General features: G+C 46.9%; 1 protein-coding gene across 31 annotated transcripts in view; it reads right to left on the bottom strand.

Annotated features, from left to right (window-relative positions):
• MAPK8IP3 (mitogen-activated protein kinase 8 interacting protein 3) overlaps window positions 1-12,978 on the bottom strand; it is an 80,970-nt gene that overhangs the window by 19,353 nt on the left and 48,639 nt on the right. For 13 of the 31 annotated variants that reach the window (XM_054080242.1, XM_054080254.1, XM_054080247.1 and 10 more), the window contains 7 exons: window positions 10,702-10,759; window positions 9,558-9,710; window positions 8,133-8,214; window positions 4,437-4,588; window positions 3,767-3,823; window positions 3,108-3,278; window positions 725-851 (listed from right to left, as the gene is read on the bottom strand). In XM_054080242.1, the coding sequence (XP_053936217.1) occupies window positions 725-851; window positions 3,108-3,278; window positions 3,767-3,823; window positions 4,437-4,588; window positions 8,133-8,214; window positions 9,558-9,710; window positions 10,702-10,759 (800 nt within the window). The remainder of the gene's footprint in view (window positions 1-724; window positions 852-3,107; window positions 3,279-3,766; window positions 3,824-4,436; window positions 4,589-8,132; window positions 8,215-9,557; window positions 9,711-10,701; window positions 10,760-12,978) is intronic. The other 18 variants (XM_054080248.1, XM_054080255.1, XM_054080256.1 and 15 more) reach the window with 5 other exon arrangements.

Below are 12,978 nucleotides of genomic sequence, written 5' to 3'. Positions count from 1 at the left end.
CCTCTCACCATGACACAGTGCCCACTTCTTGTGAGCAGAGGCTGTATGCTGCCTCACTGACGGAGAAAGGGTTGTTAACGGACGCTCCCTGCCAAGAAGAACCAACACTAGTGTTTCTGACACTCCTCCACTTTTAAGACGCACTGCAAGACTCCTTCCTTCCAGGTGGTCTTGGACCAGTTGAAAGAGTCACAGGCCAACAAATGAGGCTGATGACAGCTGATTTTGTCCTACTGCTGGGGAGAAGTGGAAGCAAACTGCATTGCGTTTGTATTTTACACTAAATGGTTGGTAAAGTTTTCAGAGTATAAACGAAATATCTAATGTTCCAGGCCCAATCATAATAATGAAGGAAATAAAACCAATTACTGGACTCTTGACAAAGAAGATTAATTACTTTTGGTTTAAAGATAGGTCTTTCAGCACCTTCATGCAGAGGAATGCCCCCTCCATTGACTTTGATGGAGAAAAGATTAATTTAATCACAGAACCATAAAATAGTTTGGGTTGGGAGGGACCTTAAAGATCATTTAGTTTCAATCCCCCTGCCATGGGCAGGGACACCTCCCACTAGATTGGGCTGCCTACAATTAACATGCAAATAAAGCATGCATATGAGACCTCTACAGGAAATATTTAAGGACTAAAGCTGAGGTTATCAGTGGGGCACACAGGTCTTCTCTGGTTTCACTGTGAGGGATGATGGCCAGAGGGTGGTCCTTACCTGCTTGTACTTGGCAGGGAGGCTCCAGCCGCAGGCCTGCAATCGCCCATCATCATTCCGCACGTGCTCCCGGACCTGGCGGTACTGCTCCCGCTTCTGCTCGCGGCGTGCTGAGGACGTACAGTCACTAAGGAGAGAAACAACGGCGTTACTTCTCAATCAAACCAAAGCTGAAGGTTAAGGGAGCATTGACAGAGCAGGGGGAGGAAGCACAAAGCAAACCAAATCCATTTCTGAGAACAGATGCAGGAAACTGGAGAGAAAAGCAGACAACCCTAAGAGGCATCCCTCATCGCTAACTCCTCGTGACCTGAGCAATGTGGCAGGCCAAATCATTGTCACCTCCACCTCAGTGCTTCAAGAACCCTTCAGAAACAGGGAATTAATCTTCCATATGGAATCATAGAATGGTTTGGATTGGAAGGAACCACGAAGGTCACCTAGTCCAACCCCCCTGCCGTGGGCAGGGAGACCTCCCATTGGATCAGGGGCTCAAAGCCCCATCCAAGCTGGCCTTGAACCCCTCCAGGGATGGGGCATCTACTGCCTCTCTGGGCAACCTGGGCCAGTGCTTCACCACCCTGGAAGAGGTTCATAAGACCAATGAATCTATGAGATTGCACACATTTTTGCTTAGATGTTACAGTTCACTCATCTGCTGTCTCATCAGGAAGCCATTTTGAGTTCTCTCCTTCATTATAGTTAGCTATTTGTTTTTCTGTCCATTTTAAAGCTTTCTCCACTGACAAGGAAAATAAGCACTAACTGCTGGTTTCCACAGAACAACTCCAGCTTTGCACTGGTTAAAGGAAGAATCGATCTGTGAGCTCTTAAGATATGTTTTAATATAAATAAAGCCTGTTTGAATATCTGTTCCAGCTCTCAATAGCTTTTTAAAAATACAAACAACTTCAGCAAAAAAATCCAATCCAAACTTCCACCCACACCCACACACTGCCTTATACATGTAAAACAAAACGAACCCCTGCTAAAACAAAACACTGCCCTGCACATGCTTCTTCCCCTGGGGGGGAGGATGAGAGCACAAACAGCTCCTGATAGTGGTTACTCACATTGTTTAATCACAAAATCTTAGAATGGTTTGAGTTGAAGTGACCTCAAAGCCCATCCAATTCCACCCCCTGCCATGGGCAGGGACACCTCCCACTGGATCAGGGGCTCCAAGCCCCATCCAACCTGGCCTGGAACCCCTCCAGGGATGGGGCAGCCACCACTGCTCTGGGCACGCTGGGCCAGGGCCTCCTCACCCTCACAGCAAAACACTTCTTCCCAAGATCTCATCTCGGTCTCCCCTCTTTTGGCTTAAAACCATTCCCCCTCATCCTGTCCCTGCACTCCCTGATCCAGAGCCCTTCCCCAACTTTCCTGGAGCCCCTTTCAGCACTGGAAGCTGCTCTAAGGTCTCGCCACAGCCTTTTCTTCTCCAGGCTGAACAACCCCAACTCTCTCAGCCTGGCCTCACAGAGGAGGTGCTCCAGCCCTCAGATCATCTCCGTGGCCTCCTCTGAACTCACTCCAACAGCTCCACATCCTTCTCGTGCTGAATCAATGTTGAGTTCCCATGTTGTGTTAAAGCACTGCTGCAAAGCACTCAGACACCACACGATGACTATGAAATTGTAATAAGATCAAAAAGAACAGAGTAAAGACTGTGGGTACCTAGGAAATAAAAATCAAGACAATCTCTCTTCTCCTGATCTAGTGCCTTCCCAACAAATCCTTCTTATTTTATAAGCTATAACGCTTTACCATCACACTCTCCAAAGTCCTTCCAGAAAACCACACCACATATTAAACTCTACAATCTCAAAAGGGTACAACATCCATATTTTGAAGTCAAGTAGAGCACAGAAGTCAAAGACACAAAGGACAGGGAGACGACTCTGCAGTAGCAACACTAAAGAGCCCCTTTTGAGCATAGTCAAGACTAAAACCAAATATCATAACCTAACTGTCCTGGTCTAAACTCCCTGCCAAGGGAGTTGGGCAAGACTCTCCATCCTGCTGTCCCAAGGCTGTCATCACACTCGTCCACAAAAGCCCTACTACTGTCACAAGGTCTGCAGATATGAGAGTAGAACAAGGGCTGAGGCCACCTCCAGCTCACAGTAGTCCCTGTTGAGATAAGCCATCACAGTTCAGAAAGGCACAGGTGACATATGTTTGAGAGGACAAAGGTTGCTGAGCCCATCCATGTGGTTAAAGGATGAGTGAAACATCAGGGAGATACACCACAAGAGATAGAAATGTATTAACCACACACAGAGGGTTTTTTTAAAGCAGCAAATAGCTTATTTTAAGACAAAATACTATTTGGGAGAGCTGCAGGGGAGCCTGGCTTGGCACACAGCACACTACTCACTCCTCCGGGAAGAACTCCAGGGTGCGGCTGCCGGAGGAGATCTGGCACATGGTGTGACTACGACGCTGGCTGAACCCTGCGGTTGTTGGAGACTTGTAGTGGATGTTCACTGATGGGTAGGTCCTCTTGGCTGGTGGGGGACTTGAGGAAGAGCTGAACAGGCGGCTGAAGCTAGGGACAAAAAAAGGCCAAGAAATATGAGAAAACATGCCTGGAGAGACAATGCACCATAGAGTCCCAAGATGGGAAGCGAGAGGTATGCAGTCAGGGGCTTTAAATCCTTCTCGAAAACTGCCCTACTTCAAACACAGAGCTAAGGGATATGTTTGATTGACACAATGTGTTTTTAGCTTCCAGGAACAGATATATTCTGAAAAGGTACTTTATTAAAATACTTGTATTAAAACTGATTGTAAACTGAAGTACGTTTCTGTTCCAGGTAAATGTGAGCTTTTTCAGCTTGTAAACCAACACCAATGTAGATGTTCAGATCTGATTCTAATTTCACTAGGGACAAAGGAAGCCCTTGAAGGCAAAAAAGTTCACCTAACAGCACTTTTAGTTGACCTTTCCTTCATGTCATTTTACCACATTGCTCCCTAAAGAAGAAATGACGCTTCCCCTTTTCTTAACCTTATACAAAACAATAAAACACTTACAACTGCCAAATGGTGGATTTCTTCTTCTCCTGGACGGACGGGTGCTCACGGGAAGCTCTAAGGACAAACACAGCAGTTTCAGCTAACACAAATTAGTTTCAGCACCTTTTTTACCCAAGTTTCTGCCAACCAGCAGGGTATTTCCAGCAAAGGAAGCCATGTCAAAATTCAGAATTCATTGAAATATGTTTCAAAGCACAACAGAAGAAATCACATGGACTGATGTCTCATTCAAGCACATCCAACCACTTTATGCTTCAACATTGACAGGAGGTGCATAAGGGTGTTCAATTTGAAGTTTTACCAACTCCCTGCAACTTTACCACTGCCACAGCACGACCCTGGTAACTACAGACTCCAGCATTACATTCACTTCAAGCCACAGCCTTTAGTAGTCATTAATTAGAAGCAACTCTCTTCCCTACAGCTTTTCCTGGTTTAACTAGCACACAAGAATCAAGCAAGGCAAACCGCTGCCTACGGTCTCCAAGTAATGATGGCAACTCGAGATTTGCAGCCCAGGTTCAAGAATAAGAAAGAACTAGATATTAGGAGAGAGGCATCTACAGGTTGGAAAGTCTTCAGCATTTCTCAATCCATATCTTGGTAGGGGTTCCGCCGATCCAAGGTCAAACACAACCAGGTTCTGTCCCAAACAGGATTGTCTCACCTGATCATCTCTGTCCACCTGACAGCCTCCTGCAGCTCCATCAACCTCTCTTTGTATTGATTGCGCTCCATCAGAACCCGGGCCATTTCCACGCGGGTGAAGCGGCGGCGCTGAGCTATGGGAATGTTGTCCTGCAGAGGGGAGGAGCACTGCTTCAGCCAACAAAAGATGGAAGGGGACTGATATTAGTACAGGGCAAGTCAGGAGACAGAAAGATATATTTGTTAGTTCTGTTTGATTACCCCGACTTCCCTGTATGAGGAGCTCCAAACTATGGCCCATGGACCACTGGGTGTTCTGCAAACCCATGGAATTTACAATTAGAACCACCACCAAACTGAAAGACCCGCCCAGGGACTACTGCCAGCAAGGTGCTTTGATAGTCAGCAAGAAATTATGAGAGTTGACAGTGGTCCATTGGTCCAGAAAGTTTGGAAATCAAGGGTTTAGTACATTAGCAAATAAAGGCACATGCAACAGGCAGCATCATGAAATGCAAACTGTCCCCTCAAGAGGACTGGAAACACAGAATCATTAAGGTTGGAAAAGCCCTCTAAGCTCATCCAGTCCAACTGTCAGTCCAGCTCTACCATGCCTGCTAAACCATGTCCCCAAGCGGCGTGGCCACATGGCTTTTGAACCCCTCCAGGGATGAAGACTCCACCACTGCCCTGGGCAGCCTCTGCCAGGGCTTCACCACTCTGTCAGTAAAGGCATTTTTTCTAATATCCGGTGTAAACCTCCCCTGGCACAGCTTGAGGCCATTTCCTCTCATCCTATCACCTGTGACTTGGGAGCAGAGCCCAGCACCCACCTCGCTCCAACCTCCTTTCCAGGAGCTGCAGAGAGCGGTGAGGTCTCCCCTCAGCCTCCTCTTCTCCAGGCTAAACAGCCCCAAGGCCCTCAGCTGCGCCCACACCCCTGTTCTCCAGACCCTTCCCCAACTCCATTCCCTTCTCCAGACACGCTCCAGCCCCTCAAGGTCTTTCTTGGAGTTAGTGGCCCAAAACTGACCCAGGATTCGAGGTGTGGCCTCATGAGCGCAAGTGCAGGGGAGGATCCCTGCCCTGCTCCTGCTGGCCACCCCATGGCTGATCCCAGCCAGGATGCTGGTGGTCTTCTTGCCCACCTGGGCCACTGCTGGCTCATCTTCAGCCACTGTTGACCGGACCTCCCAAGGCCTTTTCCACCAGACAGCTTTCCAGCTGCTCTTCCCCAAGCCTGGAGCGTCACATTAAGTTGTTGCGGCTCAAGTGCCTGGCACCTGCTCAACCTGGCACTTGGCTGTGTTGAATTCCATCCCATTGGCCTTGACCACCAATCCAGCCTGTCCAGGGCCCTCTGCAGAGCCTTCCTGCCCTCCAGCAACGCTCCCACTCAGCTTGGTGTCATCGGCAAACTCCCTGAGGGAGCCCTCGATCCCCTCACCCCGATCATGGATAAAGATGTTAAACAGAGCCATCCCCCATACGGAGCCCTGGGGACACACCTGTGACCGGCAAAGAATGGGGTTCAGCTCTTTTCATCACATCTCTCTGGGCTCAGCCTTCCAGACAGTTTTTTACCGAGCAAAGAGTACACCTGTCCAAGCCAGGAGCCACCAGTTTCTCCAAGAGAATGCTGTGGGAAACGGTATCAAAGGCTTTACTGAGGTGCAAGTAAATAACATCCACAGCCTTTCCCTTATGCTCCAGGCGGTCACCTGGTCACAGGAGGAGATCAGGTTGGTCAGGCAGGACCTGCTCTTCATGAAGTGGTGCTGGCTGAGCCCAATTCCCTGGTGAGTGCACTCAAGCTGAGCTGCTCCATAATCTTCCCTGGTATCGAGGTCAGGCTGATGGGCCAAGAGTTCCCCAGATAAAGGTGCAGGGCACAAGAAACGAAAGCAAGGACTTTTCCTCTTTGGTGACACAACTTGGCCTTCCGATGTGGGCACGCGCAGCTTTGGGTTAGGAGGCAATAGGAATGAGACCCTGTCTGTCTCTTTTGAGGAGTGGAAAATGAGAACAACATGGCTAAGTCAGGGAAAAGATCTGCCCAAAACGAAATCTTAAAGCTTTTGGGAACTCAGTACGAGAAAGGAGCTCTGGGTTGTGCCTGGACTGAGGCAATCCCGAAGCTCACCCTGGTTGGTGAGAACTGCTGAGAGAGCTGGAAGAGCACAAATTAACTCAATTTCTCTCCAGCCTCCCTGGACTTGGAATAAACCCTTACGACCAGTCAGAGCAAGGAGAGTGGAAATCAAAAGGAATTTTACATGCTTTCTTTTTTTTATTTAAAGAAAGAAAACTCCTGTCAGTTCAGGTTAAAAGAAGTCCAGTCGTCGTCAGCAGTTCTCAAGCACAACGTGAAAACATTCCTGTTTACCTAAATTCTCAACAGACCAAGTTCACCCCAGTTAAATCAAGAGAATTACTGGAATTGAACCTGCTACCATAGAAAGTTAAGAACACAATAATATTGAAAAGAAGCATATCTAATTCCCTGTTCCAGGAGAGTGACATTTACAAGTAAAATCTCTGTTCCCGCCTTGGTTTGTCTTTTTTTTTTGGTTACAATTGGTCTTTGTTGAAAAGCCTCGACCTCAGCCAAACAGTTTGAAGAGCTGTCATAGAAGAACAGTCCCTGAGCCTTCCCTGCCTGTGCTCCGTGACGGGCAGCTCTGGCATATGTGAAAGACATAATGAGAAAAACCAGGCAGTAAAATTGAGATTACAGAACTAATGAAAGAAGACAGTTCTTGCCACAAAGCTGTGTGTATCACAGAATGGCTTGGGTATTGAAAGGGCCTCAAAGTCCATCCAACCCCCCTGCCATGGGCAGGGACACCTCCCACTGGATCCAGCTGCTCAAAGCCCCATCCAACCTGGCCTTGAACACCCCCAGGGATGGGGCAGCCACCACTGCTCTGGGCAACCTGGGCCAGGGCCTCACCACCCTCACAGCAAAACATTTCTTCCTAAGATCCCATCCCAATCTCCTCTCTTTCTGCTGAAAACCTTTCCCCCTCGTCCTATCCCTGCACTCCCTGATCAAATGCCCCTCCTCAGCTTTCCTGGAGCCCCTTTCAGTACTGAAAGCTGCTCTAAGCTCTCCCCAGAGCCTTCTCTTCTCCAGGCTGAACAACCCCAACTCTCTCAGCCTGACCTCATACAGGAGGTTCTCCAGCCCTTGGATCATCTCCGTGGCCTCCTCTGGACTCACTCCAACAGCTTCATGTCCTTCCTGTGCTGAGGACTCCAGAACCGAATGCAGTTCAGTATAAACTGCATTTCGTTGCACAATGTCATCACAGTTTATGGCTCCACTGCCAACGTGGAGACAAGCTCTTCTGGAGCAGCCTGATTATCACAAGACCCTGAGAGAAACCACACTGCACACCAGACTGTAACGCAAGATTCGGAAGATCCAGATAAAAGGGGAAGGCGCTGAACAGGGCACTGCAGAAACCATGTCATGCGCGATACTGCCACTGTGTTGGCTGCTCATCTTTGCCCAACTAGGGTTTGAAAATCATACGAAGAGGCAATCTGTCTATTTGCAGTGCTCATCAGCAACAATCCACAGCCCACCAGCTTTGCCCTCACTGTTAACAAAGGCAGATCAATCTGCATCTCAGGACTCGTACATATGAAATCATACAGAGTAAGTATATAAACCCCCTTTCCCCGCAGGCATTTTAGTAATGTAATATACCAATTCTGTACAGAGATAGCTGCTTACATCCTCCACCTCTTCTTTGGGTTCTCGTCGGGCAACAATCGCTTCAGATTTCACTCTAGAAAACAGGAAGAAAGGCATCAGACCAGCAAGTGATACCCTGCCTGGCCCTGAGGTGTTCTGGGAGGAGAACCGTCTGTGGGAAGGTCTGCACGCAGCACAAGGGAAACTGAGCAGTGAACACTGAAAATGAACAGTGAAAACACTGGTTTAAGTTCTTCTTCTGGGCCGTTTCTGTTTTCAGTGCAGTGAAAAAAACCTCTAATGCGAATGACAGTTTGCCATAACGGTAAAGAAGAAAACATCAATAAAATACATTAATAAAATACTTGAAGTATTTATCTGAGTGCTTTTCATTTCACCATCCTGAGGTGCAGTCATGCAGTGCCATTTGAATTACAGCACTTTTACTAACAGCAAAGACACTGTGGAAACCAAATGCAGTCTGCATCTCCTACAAAGGCACACTCGCTGTCTAAAAGCCCACGTCCCTACTGCATAGTATATTAAATATATTATGTATATTATATCAGAGATTCAAAAGGCATTTGAAAAAATCAGAGCTATCTCCACCGCTTGTGAGACTGCTTTCATTTCAGATATTCTGAACAACGAAGAGACCCATCAATGTTATTCTGGGTGATTCTATGCTTCGATTATGGAGGTAGACTTCCAGATTCCAATAGCAAAATAAACGCTCATCTCTGAGCTGCGACACCACAGTGCAATGCACAGTGAGCCAAAATGTCATGATGTTACTTTGAGCCCCATGGGGCACCTTCAGTTGGAACCATCACAGGTTTTGCCAGGCATTCAGGCTTTGGTTTCGCTAGTTTGAGTAGAAAACAAGGAGTGGGATTTCTCCAAATGCTTCCTGCATAGGGCTTCAACATCTCTTCTGCCTCTTCTTCTCATTCTTAACATGAACAATGAAACAACTAACAATACCGGCATTTAAATATTGTGTGTGGGGAGCTGTACTAGCTCTTTCATTAAATGAATGGGCATTCATTCCTCTCAGAGCTGCCTTGACTGCTGCGAGGATCAAGCTCTTGACAGTTTCCTTCAAAACTACGGGGTTTGAGATTCCTCCTTGTTTTTCTTTTTGTTAAATTGCAAATGGAAACTCTGAATGCTTCACTCCAGGAAGCCTGGATTTACAGTTGCTGTTGCAGAATCCCAGTCCTGGGGAGGAAATTCCCATGGTTTTCTAAGGTTCAATAACCCATTTTAATCCAATAAAACCAACCAGCCACCTATCCTCAGCCTTGGAGTGCTCTGTAAGGAAACTCTGAATTCCCATGTTGAACTCCATGAGGGAAACAGTGTAAAACTAACAGGGGAGGTGGGTTTATCCCTCACGTCCTCCCAGCCCTCTGGGGCACAGTGTGGATCACTCACCTTTTCAGCTCCTCCTCCAGTTCCTTGACTCTGGTTTCCATTTTGGCTTTGGCCTGCTTTGTTGCTTCAAGCTCTCCCTTCAGCACTTCTTGCTCTCCAGACAGCTGGTCCACCTTGGCAATCAAATCATTCTTCACAACGTTCAAAGCATTTCTTAAAGGTTTGAAAGGGACAATAAGCAAAAATGCCCAAAACCAGCATCTGTCCATAAGAGAGACCTGAAACTAAAGTCACAGGCACTACAAAGAGAGTTGAAATGAGTGTCTTTAAACAATTCAGTCCAGCTATAACTCACAGCAAACTAAATTTTGGCAAGAAGGAGCTGCAGAAGAACACAGGAATCACCATAATTGGTCAGGATGAGGTTTGTCCAGTCCTGTCTCCTGACTGACAGACCAACCCCTCCTTCAGGAGATGCTGCAGAAAGCAGGGGCAGGGCAACCTATCATCTGCATAAGGTTCAAATCTATTTTCAACGGCATGACAATCTAAAACATGTCTTTCAGAACTGCTGTTACATGTAATTGTAGAGGGCGGCGATATAAATAAGCATTTCCGATCAGCTCTGAAATATCTTACCCTCTTTAAAGGCAGCAGTTTCCTACCATAGAAAGTTCTCCAATCCTCCCCTGGGGGTACTTTGCCTTCTTCTTCCTGGTTGCTTCACTTTAGTATCTGGTTTGCCAGCCTTTCCCAATAAATAACTCCACTATGCTTTCTGCTTCTCTTTTATCAGCTACTAAATCTTTCAAAACTCTTTCTGTTATTACGAAACTTTTCTTTCTGAATAGCAAACCTTGCAAATAAAACCTCATAAACAGCAATATCCTCGCAGAGGCTCAGCCCCACAGCCAGATTCCCGCTGAAGACAATTAAAAGCTTGTCACTGATTTTAGTTGGCACCAGACCCTACCAGAACATGCCCAGAAACTTCACTCAAGTGCCTGCAGAAGGAAAACAGTTAGGAAAGTTGCTCATAAGAGCAATTCCTCTTCTACAACTGAAGGAACAAAAAATATTTAAGAGAACCTGTTAGATAACTGAGCAAGCCCCTGTGAAGCAGGACTTATGGCCCAGACCTGCTCCAAGGCAGCATCTCATTTATACCTAGGCAGGCAGTTCAGCGCACGCAACAGTTTCTTACTTGGTCTCCAGTAGCTGCGAGTTCTCCAACAGCAGATTCCCCACTTCTTTGCCCATTCCTGAAAAGAAAGGCCAGGCAGTTTTCACCCGCTCTCCTAGAAATATGAAGTTTGTGTGGCACTCCCTGACTCATGCTTGAGGAAGAGAAATCACTTTTGTTAGGCTTCCCTAGGCTTCTGGGTCCTGCTGCGGAGCGGGGAGTGCTTCTTGCACCATGCAGCACAAGCCAAGACACCCATGTGTCCTACAAAGAGCCTAAATGCAGACCTAGCTTCTTACCGCACCTTTCACAGACTCCCTTGAGTGGGATGGAGAGGAAAGCTTCCCTAACGCCAGTTAAAGGAAGGCAAGTCAGTAACTCCTGGTCCAGCCATGAGTGATTGCAACTGCTTTTTATCATGACTTGTACAGAAAGAAGGTAGAAGTTCACGGGATTTTCACAAAGGACAGCAGAACAGTGTCCAAACTGTGGCCAGACCTACACATCAGTAATTTTCTTTCTTTCTTAGCACAAGCCAAATTTTCTGTTTCTCAGTAGAGATCTGGGATCACGCTTGTGACCAGTTTCATGTGCATGAAAGGCTTCTCATTACCAGCCTTCCACCAGAGGAATTTTAATAGGACCTTTGATTGTCCATTGCTTTAGTTCCCTTTAAAAGTTCTCTCACAGATGTTTAAAATCTTAAGTGCTGGTCCCATCACTTAAGACCCACAATCAATAAAACACGTACATCAGCCACACTGTGCTTGTACTTGGGCATCAATGTGCGACAACTGCAACAAGCAGGTTGCGTTGCAAGCGCTTGGAAAAACCTGAGGCTAAGAGTGAAGGTCAACTTCAGTATTTGGTAAAACTAAACAGAAAGGAATTTAAGGACCAAAAGCGTATCTGCATTGTTTCCTGCTGCCAGGGATTTGCTTCCTCCCCAGGTCATCTTACAGCTGGGAACAGAGGCCACCTGAGAACTAAAGGCAAAGACACCTCTCCCTGTCGGGGGATGACACTTAGGGCTGCAGCTCATTTCTCACCACAGCTCTCAGAGCACAAAGAAGCCTCACAAACATCAGTGTTTGTGCTGAAGCGCTCCTCGTCCTGCCCTCTGAACTACCTCTTCCTTTACAGCAAAGGCATCAACAGTTTTCGTGATCCATTATTGGCCAATTAATTAATATTTGCAATAAAATAAAAACAGCACAAACTTGAAGTAAATGGAAGTTAGAGAAACATGGTAGCATACAAGAAGTGAGAACACATCACGACACTCCAACATACAGATCCTCTTCCCACAGTTAAATGGCATGAATTCATGATGGCAAAAGCAAATTCCCAGCAAGAATGAGTAAGAAGCAGCATCTTCAGGTAAGTTTTGAAAAATGTGTAGACAGATAATTAATCACTTTGATGTTTCAGGCAATGTGTTCTTTGGGTGCTGTGTCAAAGAAGAGGACAAACAGCAAACCAAGGGAGAGGCAGTAACTGCAGTGTAAACTGAACTGTATGTTTGGTTTGGTAAGGTGAACGACCTACAGCCTTTCTTTGGTGGCGTGCCCTGTGTTGATCAGAAGTCATCTGTTGATTAAACTATTTTGTTGTTCCTTTTTAGTGGTTCTACAAATAATGAAATAAATATTTAACTGGGTAAGACAAAAAAATGGCAAAAGGATGTTACAGGTGCTGAAGGGACAACAAGGGAAAGAGTTTATCCCCAGTTCTGGACACTATCAGATCATAGAATCATGGAATGGTTTGAGTTGGAAGGGACCTCAAAGCCCATCCAGTTCCACCCCTGCCACAGGCAGGGACACCTCCCACTGGATCAGGGGCTCCAAGCCCCATCCAACCTGGCCTTGAACCCCTCCAGGGATGGGGCAGCCACCACTGCTCTGGGCACCCTGGGCCAGGGCCTCCCTACCTTCACAGCAAAACATTTCTTCCCAAGATCTTATCTCAATCTTCTAGCTTTAAACCATTCCTATCCCGTTAAACTCGTCCTATCCCTGCACTTCCTGATCAAAAGCCCCTCCCCAGCCTTCCTGGAGCCCCTTTCAGGACTGGAAGCTGCTCTAAGTCTCCTCAGATCCTTCTCTTCTCCAGGTCGAACAACCCCAACTCTCTCAGTCTGTCCTCGTACAGGAGGTGCTTCAGCCCTCACATCACTCTATCATAAAGCAACCTTATGCAGGCTGCAATGGGATAGCCCTGCTCACAGAGGGAAAAAAGTCCCCGTGGAGTGATTAAAGCGAGATCTCTTCATCCCTTTGTAGTGTGGAGCAAAGG

The sequence above is a fragment of the Cuculus canorus genome, chromosome 15, assembly GCF_017976375.1.
Source record: "Cuculus canorus isolate bCucCan1 chromosome 15, bCucCan1.pri, whole genome shotgun sequence".
In the NCBI taxonomy this organism is placed as follows: Eukaryota; Metazoa; Chordata; class Aves; order Cuculiformes; family Cuculidae; genus Cuculus; species Cuculus canorus.
Note: the sequence above shows the minus strand (reverse complement) of the source record. Positions and strands in the feature narration are given on the sequence as shown.